The following is a 14,796-nucleotide window of genomic DNA, read 5'->3' as shown; positions in this document are numbered from 1 at the left end:
CCACTCCCCATGCAGGGGCTTTTGCCTGGGAGTACCACTGGGATGGAAGCGCTGACCAGCGAATAGTATGGATCGCTCATCTGGCATTTGCACTTCATTTATCCATTTGCTCATACTTCCTTCATTAATATGTCTGTCTTTGTGCTCTTATTTTTCAGGTTGCTGTATTACTTGCCAACTACTCCCTGCATTTGCCAGGGAGTAGGCTACCGTTTAGATTGAAGCCCAAGGGACGGCTCGACACCGCTGTCCAGCAGCCTCAGTCACAGGCTGAAGAACACCATGTCAGCCCTTCCTGGCAAAGAGACCCAATAGGCTCCCTCTGGAGTTGTCCACTCCGATGGCCTTCGTTGTTCACTCCCCCGTAGAGGACGAAGAGCCCCCAATGACCTTGAGGGAAGCCGGCATGTCTGCATTTGCCAGGGAGTACTACTGAGATGGAAGCTCAAGGCACATCTCAACACCACTGACCAGCTGTTTATTTCTGCTGGCCTGGCAATTCCAGATACATCGCGCTTCAATCCAAAAAAAGTTGGGGTTTTTTTGTTTTGAGAAGACGTTTCACAACTCATACGAGTAGCTTCTTCAGTTCTAGGGGACTGGTAGGAAGTTTGAGGTTTAGGAACTTCTACTGAAACTTGCTTGTTTGTGTAAACAACCATAAACCGGGACAGTTTGAATGTTGTGTTTACAAACTGCAATTAACAAACCTACAGACTCTATTTTTAAGAGTCCTAAAGAGTTATTTTTATTGATTACATACTGATACTGACTACTCACACTTTGTGTAACACTGTCAATCCGTGTTTTTACATGTACATAAATTGAAAAAATGCATTGAAATTTCTTGTACAAAGCAGCATACAGGGTAAACACTTGAAATCTGACACCAGAGTATTGTCATCAGGATCAGTTTTAATAGAATGACAGTAGCTATATTACCTAATGATACAAAAATGTTAATTTCCAATAATTTGTGCTTAGTGCGTGTATGTTTCAGCTGCGTAACAGCCTGACATGTGGGTCCACAGACCAGGAAATGCACTCGATTATTAAAAGATGGTTGCATCTCTCTCCAGACAGAGATGGTGGCAGACTGGAGAGGATGAAGAGAAAGCAGGGAATGGACAGCACCATATCTTAAACTCGTGCTGAGAGTGGGAGAATCCAATTTATCCAGTTTATGGACATGTGTAGAATCATAAATGTACAGTTTTTAAATTTGTTAAATGTTTGTTAAATTTGCAGGTGTGTGTACTGTGTTGACATGACTAAAAAAATAAACATTTGCTTATAATACTGTACTTGCTGATTTTTCTGGAACGGAGCACAATCTACTGCATGACTTTCCTTCTTCTTCGATAGAAGTGGAGAGTACAAAGTTCCCATGTTGGCAACTCCGGCCGATAATCGTTTTGCTAAACGGACCTAAACGGATTCCCATTCATTCTCTATGGTAACGCTAAACCGCTACGGATGTAATATACTTTTGGCCACTACGACTTTGAGACGCTGTTCTATCTATCTATCTATACACTTGCACAGTAAACGTTCCGTGCGGTTACACTTTTGCTAGTATTGAGACATGACCAAAAAGAAACATGGCAAGGAATCTATGGCATGCCTTGCATATAAAACAGAATAAATTAAAAGTGGAATACTGGAGTCATAGGTTTAAGAGGCAACTACTAGAGAACAGCAGCAGAAGGAGATGAATGCAACTGAATAAAGCATGCATGAGATATCGTCAATGGATAAAAAGAACAAATAAAGCCAGAATTTAAAGTTGTAACTGTAGAAAACGCTTAGTGGGTATATAGTGTATAAAGTTGCTGTTAATAACATACATGCGAACATAATAACAATCAAAATGGATCAGACTGACAGGTGAACGTTTTATCAGTCATGATGACGTCACCGCCATCACTTCGTTCCAAGGTGACGTCATTATGGCGTCACTTTGGAACGAAGCGATGTTTTAAATAGAGGCTCTCTGATGGCATTCGTTGTCCACTCCCCATGCAGGGGCATTTGCCTGGGAGTACCACTGGGATGGAAGCGCTGACCGGCGAATAGTATGGATCGCTCATCTGGCATTTGCACTTCATTTATCCATTTGTTCATACTTCCTTCATTAATGTGTCTGTCTTTGTGCTCTTATTTTTCAGGTTGCTGTATTACTTGCCAACTGTACTCCCTGCATTTGCCAGGGAGTTGTACAGTTTGGCTGAGTTATGGGCCTTATGTGGCCCACATGTTGGATGCCAGATGTGGGCCACTAAAGGGCCGCAATTCATTTATGCAAGTGGGTTGGGGCCCATCACTTTGCCAGACCAATTTTGCTATGGGGGAATGTACGAATGCATGAGGTCTTCAAAGCAGGGGGAGAATAATGCACGACATTTAAATAGGAAGCAACACATTTGAAAAGATCAGAAAATTCGCACTGCCAAAATGTAACTAATTTAAGTATTAGACTTCAGATTGTGCAGTTTGTGCTGCTAAAATACACATTGTGTACGTTTAAAATGCAACTTAGAATTCTTTATTTATATAAAACTAGGTGAGGTGTGAAAAAAGACCAACTTAAACAACCTTTGGTGTAATTCATAATTTAAAATAAAGAGCTAATTCATCACAAATAATTACTTTTATTTGTTATCTACTCGCAGTTCAAAATACAAACTATTTATTTATTTATTTATTTATTTTTTGCATCGATGCATTTATGTGATTGGACCACTGACTGTAGGATTGGACACCCTCTAGTAGTTATGTCTCACACTGTCTCCATGTACTGTCCATGTCCGTGATTGATCCCAAATAAACGGACACTGTCTCTTTAAGAGTCGCGTTCGTTTTAGTGCACTGCACTCGGCCATTTCCGTCTGTAGCCAGCCGGTGGTGTCACTCATCAACAACCGTGGAGACTTCTAGTCACTTTAAACATACCCCACGTTACCGAATAGGGTAGGTTTGAAACTACTACTAAAAGCCTGAATTAGACACGGTCGTTGCTTGGGTTGAATAGGGATTTTGTAAATGTACCCACACACACACTGAGTGTTTTTTTTTGGAACAGAGCTCCAGCGTGCTTGGAGTTGACGTTCGCTAATTTTAGCTGTTCTGGAGCTAGCTAACATGCTACACGGGAGCTAATGTTACTAGCTAGCGTCATTTGTTGAGTAAAAACAGCACGCTAGTCCCCAGTTATTGTCAGAGCGTCTATTTGTAATGTACCTCCATTTTCGCTGCATGTGCACAGTCGCACGGAGAGAAAACACTGTGTTTGGAGCCGAGTTGTCTTCTTTGTTTACAAATGTAACCCTCCCACAGTCTACTGGATGCTCTAGTGCTAGCTAGCTAGTGTTTAGCTTTCCTATTCGCTTGCAAAAGAGTGAAAACACTCAAATATCACTTGTCATTAATGCTGAAATCCTGCTTAACAAAATCGTAATTAGTCCATTCACTATAGTTGCAACTACTACACTGTTGGGAACTACTTTCTCGTTAGAAAGGACGTCATGTAAACAACGGGTTGTGTTGGCTCACATGCCAAACCGTGATTTTTAAAATGCTGACATTGCCTGCTTTTAAAACACTATCCGCAATTTTGTTGTATCGTCTAACTGTTGTTTTAGAGAAACGTTGCCATAGAAGTTCATCTGCTGTTGTTCTGATGGTCAGTCATGGAGGAAGACGACAGCCAAGATGAGCTGATCAACCGCAGCACATCCCACAGCAAAGGAAAAAGAGCATTGTGGGCCATCTCAGGTAGCTCCTTTTAACATATGTCATTCATTAAATCCTGAAATCTTGCATCACGCATGATTTAAAAACCCCATTATCAAAGACTACTTTTAAAACTACATTTATTTTTATTTTTTTATGGCTCATGTTGGTTTTCACAGATGACTCGGATGACTCTGTTGAGGAGTCTGAGGAGGGAGAATCTGACAGTGGTGATCAAGAGGATGGAAATGGAGAAGATGAGGAGGAAGAGGATGAGGAGGAGGAAGGCGTCGAAGAGGATGGTAGGAGTGACTTTGTGCAATATTATTATTTTTGGTATTTAACATCGTTGAATTTTCCTGAGAATAATTGCTCAAGGAAAACACATTTGCGTGGATTATCATTTGCCTGCTAGCTGCTAGCAACATCCTCAATAAAAACAGTATGTGCAGTGCAAAATGACCGGATTTCCGTCCATTTTTAATTAGATGAGGAAGAGGAGGAAGACGCTAAGCCAGACGATGGAGCTTTTGGGGGAACCTCTGCAGACTTTGCATTGCTGAGCTCAGATGAGGACACAGAGAAGTGTCCCATCTGCCTGAACTCATTCAACAGCCAGCCTGTTGCAACACCAGAGAACTGTGAACACTACTTCTGCTTCGACTGCATCATTGAATGGGCCAAGGTGGGTCTGACTTCGCGTGAGGTTAAAACATTCTGCTGATTTTTCAGTAGTTTCTTTACATTTTTAAAGATCTGAAGGAGTGGAATGTGAATGCTTACTTGGTATGTTTGTGTTTTCCATGATTTAGAATGCAAACTCGTGTCCTGTGGACCGCATGTCCTTTAACAGCATATACATAAGGAAATGTTATGGAGGCAAAGTGAAGAAAGTGGTGAGTGTGCTCATTCTTATATAAGTGAAGAACTATTAACGCAGTTTACTTAATGTATACAATTCCCAGTGTGTGATTGCTTTATGGCGATTACGTTTTTTCTTTTTTTTTTTTAAGATAACGGTACAAAAGCCTGTAAAGGAAGGTCAAGAGGAAACGGTGGATCTGGACCTGGAGCAGACCAACTGCGAAGTGTGTGGGGGCAGCGACCGGGAAGACCGCCTCTTGCTCTGCGATGGCTGTGATGCAGGGTGAGAGAGACATTATTATCCTAGACATACCGTTCTTGGTGTGCTGAAAATCGTTTTTTGCACTTTTTTACCATCATTACTTTGCCTTAGGTATCACATGGAATGCCTCACACCTCCTCTTGACTCTGTTCCTGTGGAGGAATGGTTCTGTCCCGAGTGTGAAGCCAACAATCGTCATTCCAGTAAGCTTTTAAGTTGCTTGTAATATATACTATTTTATATATTTAGTCTTGTAAATTTCTTTTTTAACTCATTGTTTTTATTTGACCCTTTCACAAGTCAGACGTTTAAATCTTCTTGTCTCAGGAGGTTCAGCTGAGGAAATTAGTGACACTGACAGCCTACCTTCTACCGCCCGTCCTGCTACCAGTCACTCCCAGGCCCGTGCTGCAGGTCCCACCAGAGCCATCGCCCGTACTCAGCAGAGTGAGAGGGTTCGAGCCAATGTCAACCGGCATCGCATCACACAGGCACGCACATCGCAGGTTTGGCATGAGGCGTGATGCTTCTGTTTTGGCTTATTTCTAACACAGCTCACATATAGTGTATATGTGCACGTTTGAATATTGTGGACAAATGTCTTTACAATCAAGAAAGTGTGAAGTTTTGTGTACTACCTTTATTGATAACATTAACGACTCGTTTATCTGGGAAAAAATGTACCAAGCTGCTACTGACTGCCGAAATTATGGCTTGTGTTTTTGACATTTTTTGTATGTAGCTACTTTACATGCTTGTGTCGAGGAGCAGTGTATGCTTGTCACTTCCTTCTACACAACTATAAATCGTTATTGTGGAAAGCACGTGTGTATTAATGATGCCTCCGTTCCATTAAGTGTCCCTGTAAGCCATGAAAGTGAACCAGCATGCACAATAGCAGGATATCCCCTGAGTGGAATGCAGCCGTCGTTAACACACCTGTGCTTTCCCTACCATGACAAGCCAAGATGTCTGCTGTGAAAAAGGTCTGCGGGGAAAGCAAACAAGTGGATTAATACAAACTTTTTTTTTTCTCTCTTTCATTAGCTGGCTCCAACTTATATGATGCAGTCCACTTGGCTTGATGAAACTATTAATGCGGTGGTGGCTGGACTCAACACGGCCGTGTATATACGCGATATCACACCGCGTATGCCATCTAGCAACAGACGCAGGCCTGGTAAGTAACAACACATTTGCCTGTGTATAGGAAAATCCAAAGTAGAGTTAACATGAACCACAGCTCAAACAAGAACAGCCACAGTGAAAGGAAAAACAAGCAGTTGTTCTTAGACCTGAACGTTGATGGATTTGTGATGAGGGACGACTCCTATGATTGATTAAATAGGAAAGCGCAGGAGGGTGAGAAGTAAGAAGACAACTTCCGCTAAGGGTAGAACAACAAGTACAGGAGTCAAGAGGAGGAGACGAAGAGCAAGGAGGACTAAATCCAAGAAAAAGCTGGTGAGTGTTTCATCAACATCAGTTTTGAGATTGTTTTTTAATATTTCACTACATGTAACATACTTTCATCGGTTGTTTTCTCATAAAGTTACACGACACAGTTCTCTTTAGATTAACTCTATACCCATGTTTTCCCTTTAGATGCTGAAAAAGGCACACACTCCTCGAAGCCGTATTGCAAATAGCCTGGGAATTGTGAAGGACAAGAAGAGCTCTTCACTTCCTACAGTATACCGGCCGTCAGAGCACACGCTGAGCAGCATGCGTGTTGACATAGGAGCGGCGTCCCTCTCCATCTACGGAGATCCATTTGACCTGGATCCATTTGTGGATCGGTAAGAAGAGTTCTTCTCACCCGATGATGTCAGATGCGTGCAGACAGTTGACTTCTTTGCTAATTGCTTTTATGTCACACATGATAGATGTGAGTTGCAAATAATTGCTTTTGCAATCAAATAGAAGTAAAACAAACCAATTAGCTCTTCAGTTCTGATTTATGATACTAAGTATATTTTATATAAATATTGTGTTTATATTATCTATATACTTTTTGTATTTGTGCATGTTTAAATGTCACTGGGCATATTCAGTATTAATTATTTGTTATTCTGGTATCGTTTTGACCAGTGAGGAGGAGGAACAGCAGGCCCGTGTTACATCACTGTTGGAGGCCAAGAGACGAGGCATATCTCGCTCTGCCCTTCGCTCTCATCAGCCTGTGGCTCGACCAGTCACTGCAAGCCGTTCCAGGTAACATTAAGCCCCTGTTTGTAGAATTGGGTATTAAGGACAAGTTTCTGAAATTAAAATAACTCCATACTAGATTAATAGCTAATTGGGGTACATCCTGTTTGAGTCAACACACGCAGATAGTGACCAACATGTCATAAAATGAAATATAAAGATTATAAAAAATTTTTATAGCTTTGATGATAGCTTTGTAACAATACCGAACATTTACTGATCAATTAAAAATTAAATTACAGGTGAATTTTCCCTTTATTTTCTATATGAAAAACTGACAATGAAAATGTTTGCTTTTTAATACGCATAAATTATGCCAAAGTGGCCTAACCCGTGCAGCTTCCCTGCCACTAGTACACCAAATCATGTTAATCAAAACCAACAAAATAGCTAAGTAAAGAAAAGGAAACTTTGAAAAACAGAGTAAAACAAAATATATCGTATCACTGAAACAAAAAACATAATAGTGAGGTATAACCTTCCCAGTCTTTGACGTCAGGATGTAGATTTACTGTCATAAACGCTTCAATCTCATCAGATGTTTTTTGGTATGCTGTATTAGAAGGGGTATGGATGTCCCCCAGCCAGGGGGTGTTGTGGAGGCAGCTCCCGTGCCTGATCTGCTTGGCAGCATCCTCTCAGGCCAGAGCATGCTCTTGATGGACAGCTCTGATGTCGTCATTAATCGAGATGGATCCCTCAAAGCGACAAAGCAAAGTAAGTGTGTGGCACATTTTAAAAGCGGTCAGAACAGTGAGATTTAAATGTGTTAAGTTGCTGCGTGAGTAGTGATGAGAAATTCTCTTTCATTTAAGATGTTCAAAAACTGCCGTTGAAGTCAAACAGCTCCAGCTGGTGAATAATTATCTTTAAATTGTCTTCAATCTGGCAGCTCAAGAGAACAGCAGTCACTTTTCTTTTCAAAGGGCAGTGCATTGTTTCCCACTCATTGTCAGCTGAGTCTGTTACTATCTCGATGAATAGTTAACTTGAGCACTGTACAATGTTTAAGCAAGTTTAATGTGTGCTGACTGATCCTTTTAACGTCAAATGTGAAAATGTACTTTTTATTTCGTTCCTGGTAATTTTTGCATTTAGCAATTCGCAATTTGTTTAAATGCAATTTCTTTAAGCATTTACAACTTTACACAATGCCTTAATATGTTAAACTCTGCTTTGAAATCATTTGTCAAAATGCCTCTTATTGTTTGTACATTTCCTCTCTACAGCGATGCCATCCACATTAATGCCAGGTTGCAGCTCAGGTAGCCCAGGAATTCCCAGCCCCCTCAGTCCAGTAGAACCACCCAGCCTAGGGGACAGCTCTCTGTCTCTGCACAACGGTGATCTACCAGGATCTTCTACGACCTCACCTTTGTCCCAGAGCTCGTCTCGCTTGCCTCCCTTCATGGCCTCTTCAGCCAGCCACACCCAACCACATCCTCATTCTGATATACCACGCAGGGGGCATCGCAGTTTGCATCCACCTCATCCAAACAGACCCACGCCACCTCTTGGTCACCGGGGAACCAATGGAGTCGGAGCCCCTAGGGAAACCGCTTCCTCATCCATCCACCCTATCCCAGACTCTAGCTCCAAGAACAAGGGAGTGGCTCCACTATCCCAACCTAAAAAAGCACCCACAAAGCCCATGTGGGTAGATGTATCAGTTCTTCCTAGGATACCAAAAATAAAAAGGGAAAACAGCTGTGTCTCAAATGACGACACGAGTCAAGGTGGCAGTAATAGACTTAGTAGTAGTAGGGGGGGTAGTAGTAACACGAGCACCAGTAGTAATAGTTACGGCATGCCTGAAACGGGCATGAACAACCTGTCAGGGGACAAAGGAAGGCAGCAAAGCTTAGACCAGCAAAAGGGCCAGGCTGACCGTCAGACGCAGAGGCACAGGCCTGACGGCGCAAGCTCTTCATCAGCCTTCTCCAACTCATTCTCTTCCTCTGGCTCTCCGGCCAGCCAGCCACGGTATTCCTCATCGACCTCATCTTCATCAGCAGTGAGCTTCCGCATTAACTCCAGCGGGAACTCCTGGCATTCGAGGAGGCTAAGCAATGCATCATCATCATCTTCCAGCGGAGGCAACACGCAGGAACGGGGAGAAAAGAAAGACGACGCAAAAAAGAGACAGTTGCACAGGGATAAACAAATGTTGCTGGCATCCCGTACACATGCCGGTAAGGAACAAGACAGTAATAATATCTACGATCCCTTTAATCCTACTTTGTCAGAGTCGAGCAGCTCAGATGATGACGGCGAGGGCACAAGTCGAGACAGCAGCTCTCAGCATGCCACACATGAGGGGAGGACTCCAAGTTTAGGAAAGAAGGAGAGCTCAATGCAGGGCAAGCAGGACCTGGTACAAGTGAAAACTGAAACACAGGAGAATGAGATCTCACAGGAAGAACTAAGGAGAGCTGGGAATGTCAAGGTTGAAAAAGAATCAAGATCAGGCGATTTAAATATTAAAAAAGAAAAAGCATTACTTGACACTAAAATTAAGAAAGAACCAGGCTTACATGATGATGTGGAATCTGGGAAGCAGTGCGACAGGTTTAAAAGTTACCTGAATTCAGAGACGACAGACAGCACATCACCTGCTCACCTCAGCCTGGATCTTTTAAAGACTGAGAAAGGGACTCGAGGCGAGGAGAGTGGACAGTGCGCTCGAACTCCCAACAGATCTCGCCCTAACTCCAGCCGAGATTCATCGGCATCCACCTCTGGTACAGCCAAGAAGACACTAAAGGAAGAAGCTAAATCAGATTCTGCATCCAGTTCCAAGTCCCCATCAAGAGATTTGAGCCACAAGAAGAAAACCTCCAAAGCTTCTAAGGAGCAACAGTCTAGCAGTTCTGAGACGGACAAAAGCAAGAGAGGAGATCCTCATAGCTCAGGTCACGATGATCGGCAGAAAGAAAGGGACAAGGGCAAAGAAAGAAGATCCAGAAAATCACGTTCCAGAGAGAGGAGGAGGGTGCATTCAACTTCAGACAGCTCTCAGTCAAGTTCCCCTGATAGGACTAATAGGAAGAGACGCAGATCCCTGTCACAATCCAAAGACGAGCCAAGAAGGAGGCGATCCAGGTAAATATGTTGCAGTTTGTCGATTGCACTGTACTGTGTCATAACTATTCACCGACGTTAAAGCCTTTACCTGTAATTTTAGGTCTGGTTCCAGCTCTAGCAGCAGAGAGCGTGAAAGGAGGAAGAAGCAGAAACCACAGAACAAAGAGAGAAATGAAGACCGAGGAAGAGACCACGAGAGAAGGCGAGTGTCAAAAGACAAGAGACGCGGCCGGTCTCGCTCGAAATCTCAGTCAAAATCACGTTCCAGGTCCAGAACCAGATCTAGATCGAGGGACCGTAAGCGCGGTCCATCTCACTCTAGGTCCCGGTCCAGATCCAGGGAAAGAAGGAAAGATCACACAAGACCACAGCAGTCGTCTCTCCCCTCTAGAGACAAAGTGGACTCACAGCCTAAAGACAAGAGGAGACACAGGTCTAGATCCAGGTCGAGAGAGAGGAGGAAAGATGAAGGGTCATCGAAAAGTTCACAGAAGAATTCAGGGTCATGTGTTTCTTCCTCTAAAGACACAAAGCTGCTACAGGACAAGAAAAAAGAGAAGGATGTTTCTCACAAATCCACACAAGTTGCTAAAGTTAAAAAAGAAGACCTCAGAGCAGGGAGTCATACCACAACTATAGAAACGACAAAAGAGGTGAAGGCTGGAAAACAAACTGGGAAAGAAAAATTACCTTCTCTTGACATGTTTGAAGATTTTCCTGTTACTAAACCAATTAAGGAAGAAGAAACGGACACCCCTCCTTTAGCAGTGAACAAAAACTCCAGCCAGGCAATCGAAGTTAAGACAGAGACGTGTGAAATCGCCATATTTAAATCTGAGCCAGGTTCCCCACAGGCATTTCCCTCTGTCACCTCATTTTCTACGCTGCCCGCACCTGCCACAGCAGACAGCCCCGAGGACACAGTCTCTCCGTCTCATTCAACGTCACCGAGCTCCGCCAAACAAGAAAACGCAGTCGAGTCAACGGTCCCCGTAAAACAAGAAGTTCAGCCACCCTCAGACTCCGACGATGACTTCAGCGTTGATGTGATGCTCGACAGCCTAGACTGTGTGAAATCTGAAAACGCGGAGGGGAGTGATTCAGCTGTCAAACTGAAAAAAGAAGAAGCAGAGGAGAAAAATGAGGGAGAGCAAGTATCAACTTTAATGGCCGCAAAGTCCAAGCCTCAAGTGAAACGGGTTACCTGGAATATACAGGAGCCAGAAGGGCCTCAGCCAGAGAAATCTTCAAGCAGTAAGTGTTATCACTAGATCATTTCACATCGGTTTAAGTATCGGTTATGTATGTAGGTCTCTGCTAAGCATGTCTTTTTCTTTTTCACAGAGCTGGCGCTATATAAATTGAAGCTGAAGCAGGAAGGAGCTCGTAGACCCTCTTTGGCAGTCCAGACGTCCGGTCAGGTAGGGCTGAGTCACTTCAAACTGCAGCATTGATCTCGTCAAGCATGTAATGACAACAATGACAGCAGGTGGCAGTGTTTATGCAGAATGAGCGAGCCTGTTGTCTGGGTGAAGTCACGTGGTAGAAACTAAAACTGATACTTGAGCGTTTTACCACTAAACGAAAGTAGAACTGTGTCTACACAACATGATCACTTATCCTTAACTAACAGCCTACTGTCATTATCAACAACAACTAGTATATATATAATAAACAAGTTTTTTACAAGACATTATCAACATGTGATGTATAGTGTATGAACATGTCATGTGCATTAATCATAGTACTTAAAAGCATATATTATTATCTGTATGACAAAAATAGCATTATTTGCACAAGCAAATACTGTATGTGGATATTTGACCATTCAGTCACTTCCTTGTATTTTAATAACCACAATATTAAAATTACTTAAATTAGTTTGCCGCTACACTGCATTTCTTTGTGATCTAAAAATATCTTTTGGTAAATATATAATCTTCCTCAACTTTCACAGGATACCACTGGAGCTGTTGGTGACCCTTCCAAGAAGGGAGCTGTCGATCACCTCAGTGCCTCGTCTAGATCTGATGGCCTACATCCTGGGGAGCTGTCAGCTGCTGGACAAGGAGAGGACGAGGAAGGGGATTTGTCCAGGAAAGACAAGGTGACTATGGCATTTAAATGCTATGCTTTCATACTGAATGTGTGGGGTTTGAAAACGAATGTGTGTGAACACTATTTTGTGATGTTTGTAACATTTTATGTTGGCCAACAGTATTTGAAAAAGCTGCACATGCAGGAGAGAGCTATAGAGGAGGTGAAGCTAGCTATCAAGCCTTTCTACCAGAAGAGAGACATCAACAAGGATGAATACAAGGAGATTCTACGCAAAGCCGTCCAGAAGGTGGGTTAAGAATTTGCTGACCAGCAACAACTTACAGCCCTAGTAGGTCTATGAGGAGTAACTCAGGGGTTACTTATTGTTTTGTGTTCCCGGTCAACAGGTGTGCCACAGCAAGAGCGGTGAAATCAACCCAGTGAAGGTGGGGAATCTGGTCAAGGCATACGTGGACAAATACAAACATGCTAGGAAGCATAAAAAGGGAGAGGATTTAGGGAAGGCGCCAGAGGTTCAGACTGAGGCAATGAAAACCTCTGACAGTCCGTGAGGAAGTAGCCACTACAGGCAAGGTCAAGCCACACCCACAGCAAACACTTGTGAATATGTTGTCCTACCGCTGGGTGTGATCTCTAACTCTCTAGCGTACCCAGTTCAAGGTAAGATGGCCTCGCAGTCAGGCTGTCTCTATTAAAAGTATTCTGAGGACAAACTTTCCTCATTGATGACTTCAACACCACCTATGGGTGTCTTTGGCTTGGACTGTCACTGCCAAGAAGTGGTCTTTTTGTGTAGTACAGGACATTAACTTAACGGGAGACTTTGAGGCTATGCCTTAAAGAGGCAGATCTCAAAGACCCTCCCATGGAGGTATAAATCAGGTAGCTTTCTCCACGGGGATATCACTGGGATGATGCAGTGTGCTGAGTTTTCTATTGATTTTTGTTCAGTGGGAGGGAAGGGGTATTTATCAGTGGCAAAGCTAATTTTGTCAGTTAAAAAGCGGTAAAACGTATGCAGGGTATGCATACATTTAGGAAGTATGTCACGTTAAGGAAAGACACCGTTATGCAATTTTTGTAGACAATTTATCAGGAGGGTCATGAATCCATTTTAGATTTTGTTGTAAATAATATAGATTTGATATATCTGTTGCCTGTTGTCTGACACAAATGGTTCAAGTTCATAGAGTTGATTGATTTTGTGTTTTGTATTTGAAAGCCTGTGTTTTATGTCTTCCTCGCCGTAATATCCACGTCTAAAGAGCTAAAACTAGTCCGGCGTACGACAGGTGAATTCTGCCTCAGTAGTTTGAAATGGTTAATGGAGTCACGTCTCAAGACAAATTTTTTCCTTTTGTTTAGAATTAAAAAAAATGTACAGAAATGTAGAAAGTCTGGAGTACGTTTTTGTACCAAAGGAGAAAAATTAATAACGACAAATCCCATTTTCCCCGGGAGAGATAATTATTTTAGTGGAAATTCAGTTTTAAAACAGTGGAGATGAAAATGCCACAGTAGGTATTATAGATTTATAGTAAGAATGATTATAATAGAACAATTTTTTTTTATGTTTACACTGATCAGCCACAACATTATGACCACTGACAGGAGAAGTAAATAACATTGACCATCTGGTGACAATGCAATGTTCTGCTGGGAAACTTTTGTACCTGGCATTCATGTGCAGCCTGACACAGGGGCACACGCAAAAACAGTTTAGGAACAACAAACAGCAGGAGGTGTTAACCTGGCCTCCAAATTGACTAGATCCCAAACTGATGAAGCATCTGTGGGATGATCCACAGATGCCCCTCCCCTCAACCCATAGGACCCAAATGCCCCCACTAACAAACATTCTGTTGCCAGACACCACAGGACATCATAATGCTATGACTGATCTGTGTTTTAACATTAAGCTTAAACTATATTGGCAGTGAGATCAGTTTATAGGCCGTATATACGTCATCAGCCTCCTCCACAAAAGAAGTAAACACGTCCATTTAGTTGGGAGCATTAAATGTGTTGACGTCTGCGCTGATGAATTACGTTATGACCCATTCTTTACTACTCTGCATTGCTTTCCATAACAAAACTCTTCATGCAAAAACTGACTCCTACTTGCTCACCATTTGGTTGTCCACTTAGTTTGTAAAGAATGTAAAGATTGGTGAGTTGCGTGTTCAGACTTGCCTTGTACATTGTCATTATGTTTAATTGGGCTTTATAAAGCAATGGACTAGGAATGGGAGGATTTAAGAAAAAAGGTGCTCATGTTATCGGAATGTGTTTTTTTTTGTTTGTTTTGTTTGTTTTTGTTTTTTCCGTATTTACTTGATCAAACAGGCCAGGTGTTTCTAAGAAGGAACATGAACAATAAACCACTGATGTTAAATAGAGGTTTTGTTTCCATTTAATCTGAGTACTTGCTCTTTTATTTCTATATTAAGGATTTTGAGGCTTGACGTGATGACATCTGAATATGAGAATTAATATTGACAGCTTGGCCTACCCTTGGATTTAAAATAATTTGAGATTATACTATGAAGTTACTTTAAATGAATTTAGTAGTATATATCTGTATG

At 42.3% G+C, this 14,796-nt stretch overlaps 1 protein-coding gene across 2 annotated transcripts; it reads left to right on the top strand.

Annotated features, from left to right (window-relative positions):
- Window positions 1-2,738: 2,738 nt before the first annotated feature.
- On the top strand, window positions 2,739-14,661 carry phrf1 (PHD and ring finger domains 1). 2 transcript variants are annotated; one of them, XM_084555125.1, is made up of 19 exons: window positions 2,739-2,970; window positions 3,642-3,774; window positions 3,912-4,034; window positions 4,221-4,417; window positions 4,545-4,628; window positions 4,746-4,879; window positions 4,970-5,061; window positions 5,186-5,364; window positions 5,906-6,038; window positions 6,207-6,322; window positions 6,464-6,657; window positions 6,950-7,072; window positions 7,629-7,783; window positions 8,296-10,168; window positions 10,251-11,404; window positions 11,495-11,571; window positions 12,108-12,257; window positions 12,369-12,497; window positions 12,598-14,661. In XM_084555125.1, exons 2-19 carry the CDS (start codon window positions 3,690-3,692, stop codon window positions 12,760-12,762), a joined length of 5,163 nt encoding a protein of 1,720 aa, XP_084411251.1. In that variant the 5' UTR covers window positions 2,739-2,970; window positions 3,642-3,689; the 3' UTR covers window positions 12,763-14,661. The 2 variants fall into 2 exon arrangements, with proteins under 2 accessions (XP_084411251.1, XP_084411250.1); XM_084555124.1 differs by having other exon boundaries at window positions 2,739-3,774.
- Window positions 14,662-14,796: the final 135 nt, after the last annotated feature.

Source organism: Chelon labrosus, assembly GCF_963514085.1.
Source record: "Chelon labrosus genome assembly, chromosome: 11".
NCBI classification, from domain to species: domain Eukaryota; kingdom Metazoa; phylum Chordata; class Actinopteri; order Mugiliformes; family Mugilidae; genus Chelon; species Chelon labrosus.
The sequence above is the reverse complement of the archived record's forward strand: the minus strand, read 5'-3'. Positions and strand labels throughout refer to the sequence as shown.

What these genes read in the sequence shown, in the direction of transcription:
- phrf1 (XM_084555125.1), top strand. Translation starts at nt 3,690, where the DNA reads ATGGAGGAAGACGACAGCCAAGATGAGCTGATCAACCGCAGCACATCC. An exon ending in TGCGATGGCTGTGATGCAGG is followed by an intron (nt 4,880 to 4,969) that starts GTGAGAGAGACA and finishes ACTTTGCCTTAG; the next exon opens with GTATCACATGGAATGCCTCA. An exon ending in TACGCAAAGCCGTCCAGAAG is followed by an intron (nt 12,498 to 12,597) that starts GTGGGTTAAGAA and finishes CCCGGTCAACAG; the next exon opens with GTGTGCCACAGCAAGAGCGG.